Below are 4,419 nucleotides of genomic sequence, written 5' to 3'. Positions count from 1 at the left end.
AGGAACATGATCACCACTGAGATGGCAGCCCCGAAGAGCGCGGCCCACTTGCTGTAATACCGAAAGGAGGGTCGCCAGCCTGCACGCAAACACACACAGCGGCCGCTGCCGGGACGGGGCGCGCACGGGTAGCTGCCCCTGCATGGCACGGCTTGGCCTGGCACAGCCCACCTGGGGAGTTGGTGATGGAGGCATGGAAACAGCTGAAGTTGATGAGGGCATAGGAGCAGAGGAAGAAGTTGGAGATGATGGGGGCGATGGCATTGAGCTCAGCTGTGGGAGGAGGAGGAGAGCAAGCTGTCAGTGGTGGGGACTGAGCCATCCAGCTGCTGGCAGGCTCAGGAGGGTGCTGGGTTGGCAAGCACCTACCAATGAGGATGAAGCCAATGGCGATGATGTAGGTGAGCATGTAGCCGCGGATGGGCTCGCTGTTCTTCCCATAGCCCTTCCCAAAGAAGCCTATGAGAGGGTAGAGCTGGTCCCTGCAGAGACACTGCGGGGAGAGACGCATTGGGGACGGTGGGCTTTGATGGAGACGTGGGATGGCAGCATGGTGGTGGCTCTTACATCCATAAGAGCAAGGGCTGAGCAAGCCATGTGCCTTATGCTGACAGCAGCATCCTCCTTGCCCTAGGGCTGCTCATGGCTGCAGAGTCCTGAACCCAGGAGCATCACCCACTGCCAGGCTTGGGGACAGGAGCTGGGGTATGTGGACATACCATCCCCTCACCTGGAAGACCTTGGGGGCTGAGACAAGGCAGGCCAGTGCTGAGGAGAGGGTAGCACCGAAGATCCCTGCTGTGATGAGGGGGCCGAATCCAGACACCATGCTCATGCTCTGCATGAAGATCAGGGGGTCAGAAACCCTGGCATCCCTGGTGCACCAACTTCCACCCTGGCCCTGAGGGATTTCCAGCCCCAGGCCCCATCCCGCCACCCTCACTGCTTTTCCATCAATATTATCCAGGTGGCAAAGTCCAGCTACATCCAAAAACCCAAAGAACACTCCCTGGTTCATCCCTGTTACATGTCTGCTTTAACAGCACAGGAGCCCCCCGAGGATGCCAGGGGGATGCCGGGCACGTGGCTGCCCTGGAAATCCATCCATGGCAGCACAAACCTGGCCAGGAGCAGGGACCAGGAAAGGCAATGGCCCCGAGCACACCTGGTAGTAGTTGCTGAGCCCGTATCGGCAGCTCTGCCGGCCGTGAAGTTCCAGCCATAGCCGCAGGCCAGTCCCTCGCAGCCCGGCGAGCCAACTGCCACGCTGTCATTCAGGCTGCCCGAGGCATCTCGGACCACGCAGGCACCTGGGGGGCACACAGGGCTGCAGCAGGGCTGGCATCTCTCCACGGTCCCATGCAGTCCAGCCCCATGTTTCTTTGCCTGTGACAACCCCCAAGTCCCTGCCATGGGGCTGCCCCACTGCACGATGGCTACGAGCAATGCCATGAGCTCCACTGCCCACTCAGGAGGACTTTGCCACTCATGAGGGCAGGAACAAGGTCTGGTACCTGTGGCACTTAGCCTGGAGTATCAGTGCAGGTGTCCATATCTTGCTCCCAGCTCCCACCCACCTGCATCCTCCCAGCCCACTCACCCCATCCATCTCACCTGAGGACGTGCCACTTACCGATTGTAGCAGAAAGCACCAGGTAGGACACAGTGGTCCAGAAGATGGCCATCAAGGTGCCCTTGGGGATGGCCACAGCAGGATCCTGCCCAAGTGAGTTGTAGAGATATGTAAGACAACTTCGCAGCAGCACCACTAACATGGCATCTTATTTGTGGCTGCTATGCAAGAAGAATTTTAATTCACTGCATCGCAAAGCCTCAGAGCATCTCTTGGCTGAGCCTCCCACAAAGTTTCCAGAGGAAATAAAACAGAGTCTAAAGGCTGGATCAAAATGAAAGCCCCAAGGAAAACAGGGCTTGAGCCCAGAGAAATGATGGATCAGGCAGCAGTGGTCACAACCCACCTTCAGGTCACCTGAAATGTTGGCCCCAGCCAAGATGCCGGTTGCTGATGGGAAGAAAATGGAAAACAAGCCGAAGAAGGAGCCTTCAGGTCCACGCCAGTTAGGCACAAAGTTCTGGGCAAAGATATCAGCTGGGGAGGAAGTAGAGAAGTATTTAAGGCCTCCCAGCTGCCTCTGTCCTGCCTGAAGCACCTCAGCACTAGACGGAGTCACACTGCTGACAGCAGGGAACTAATGGGAGAGGACACCGTGCTTTTGATGACGTCTCTCAGCAAGAAGCACTTTCCCACAGCAAACATGTTCCCCAAGAGCAGCAAAGCCAGGCTCCAGTGATGCACTTAGACCATCTGAATGTAACCTCAGCCCATGGTGGACCCACCTCGGTAGCTGAAGAAACCCTTTGCTTGCTTCTCAGCAGTGGCTGGAATCACTGTCCCCACCAGGTAGTTTATGAAGGAAACCAAGATGACCAGAAAGAACAGTATCTGTGCCTGCCAGACCAGAAAGAACCAGTTTGTGGTTGGGTTGGACACAGAGAGTGTGAAGAATGCATTAGGAGAAATCCTCTCCTGTTTTGGGGGGGCTACAGGCATCCTCTGCTCCTCAGATTTCTGGTGGGCAGCAGGGACAGCTCTTACCAGCCCAAGGAAATAGTGTGAGCAGAAGTGAGGGTTACCTTGGCCTCCCACTCCATGCCAGCCAGGGAGATGCCCAGCAGCACCGTCACAGTGACGACCCCAATGATGCGGATGTCATTAGTGGGGTCCACGATGAGGGAGTTGTGCTCCTGGGGAGAGGGAGCACAATGTCCACAATGTGCAAATAATCCTCTCCATTACTGAACCACCAGGATTTCTATGAGTTTTAAGAGCCACTGGTTGGTTATCAGGGGTCCACCATTAACATAAATACTGGCAATTAATGCAGCTTGTGCAAGGAGGAGGTAGAGGGGAGAGGACCCAGTGCCACATTCTTACCTGCAGCAGGTCCCGGACAGTTTCAGCAAAGCCCACAGTGTGCATGGCCACGGCTACCGCGTTTGCGAAGGCAAAGATCAGCCCGATGGAGCCACCCAGCTCCGGCCCGAGGCTCCGTGAGATGAGGAAGTAGGTGCCTCCTGAGGCAGCAGGAACACCCCATGGCACTGCTGCCTCCACCACGTTTTTGGGGGCACCTCCTGGCCCATGCCAGGAGTTCACATCCTTGAGGCAGCCCCAGGGTGGAGGAGACCCCCAGGGTGGCTGGGAAGGAACACGCTACCTGACTTTACTTTGCCATTGGTGGATATGGCAGAGATGGACAAGCCGGTTATGGTGGTCACTGTCACGGACATCAGGATGATGAGCCAGGTCAGGGCTGTGGGGAGAGGGCACTGCTTCAATCCTGCAGCCTCCCCAGACCCTCCTGGCTTCTCTAGGAGATCCACAAGGACCCTACACATTGCCCCACGCTCGATGCTGCAGCATTCCCGCTGCCCCCCCAGGTGTTTGGCTGATGATGAGCCTAGTGCCACTGTCCAGCCCACAATGAACTGCAGAACCCACCGATTCCTGCCTGGGCGGTGATCCAGGGCAAGCGCAAGTAGAGGATGACTCCCCAGATGTTCAGCATGCAGCGGATCTGGGGGGACAGACAAAGAGGGGAACCCCAGCTATCAGAGCACAGGCATATGAGGATGGCCAGGCCACACCAGTTCTGTTACTCTTCAGAGAAAAAAAAACACCCCAGTGAGGAGTGCAGAGAATTGCTCAGAGCAGTCGCTTGCAAAAAGTTCAGATATTGAGAAAAATGCAACGAGGGGCAAATGTTTGGGGGGTGGGAGGGCAGGAGGATGCTCTGTGTGGGATGGGTCAGACTCACCATGACACCCTTCACCCATCCAAAGCGAACAGGTTCTGGCACAGGTGCTCTGTCTGGGTCCCCTTCTGCCTCCTCCAGCTCAGCCTCCGGCCCGGCCTCTGGCAGACCATTGCTCCGCTGCGGGTCAGACACCGGCGTGCGGAGACGGCCTGGGTCGGGCTGTGGGACAAGGGGAAGGCAGGTGAGGGTGGACAGCAGCCAGCCATCCATGGAGGGAACACTGGCTGAGCGCACAGCTGGAAACAGCTGGGTTCTCCCTCTGACTTCTGAGGCCTTCGTGGGGATGTGCAGACAGCACAGCACCAGTTCTGGCACCAAGAGGCGGGAGACAAATGACACACCACTGACACATCGCAGACACCAGTGGCATGGCCAGGGGATGCTGGAGATGCTGTGAGCACAGCTGAGCCCCCCGTTACCTTGAGGATGGAGTGCAGGTCAGCCAGTGAGGGCCTGCCCTTCCTGGGGTCGCCCACCCCCTTGCTGTTGGCATAGTGCTCGTAGGCAGGCACCACATCCACCGTGTTGTAGCCGAAGGTCCTGGTGCAGAGGGTGCTGCTGGAGAGGTGTGTGGGCTGGG

General features: G+C 57.5%; 1 protein-coding gene across 1 annotated transcript in view; it reads right to left on the bottom strand.

Annotated features, from left to right (window-relative positions):
- The window catches only part of SLC12A3 (solute carrier family 12 (sodium/chloride transporter), member 3), an 8,550-nt gene that overhangs the window by 4,006 nt on the left and 125 nt on the right, over positions 1 to 4,419 (bottom strand). The window contains 15 exon segments of the mRNA XM_009084786.1: positions 1 to 79; positions 172 to 273; positions 370 to 493; positions 731 to 838; positions 1,166 to 1,206; positions 1,209 to 1,310; positions 1,634 to 1,718; positions 1,980 to 2,110; positions 2,359 to 2,470; positions 2,656 to 2,766; positions 2,957 to 3,096; positions 3,240 to 3,335; positions 3,524 to 3,599; positions 3,840 to 3,917; positions 4,199 to 4,414. The exon segment at positions 1 to 79 is cut by the window's left edge and continues 68 nt beyond it. Coding sequence (XP_009083034.1) covers positions 1 to 79; positions 172 to 273; positions 370 to 493; positions 731 to 838; positions 1,166 to 1,206; positions 1,209 to 1,310; positions 1,634 to 1,718; positions 1,980 to 2,110; positions 2,359 to 2,470; positions 2,656 to 2,766; positions 2,957 to 3,096; positions 3,240 to 3,335; positions 3,524 to 3,599; positions 3,840 to 3,917; positions 4,199 to 4,414 — 1,601 coding nt within the window.

This window comes from Acanthisitta chloris, unplaced genomic scaffold (genome assembly GCF_000695815.1).
Source record: "Acanthisitta chloris isolate BGI_N310 unplaced genomic scaffold, ASM69581v1 scaffold8521, whole genome shotgun sequence".
Taxonomy (NCBI): Eukaryota; Metazoa; Chordata; class Aves; order Passeriformes; family Acanthisittidae; genus Acanthisitta; species Acanthisitta chloris.
The sequence above is the reverse complement of the archived record's forward strand: the minus strand, read 5'-3'. Positions and strand labels throughout refer to the sequence as shown.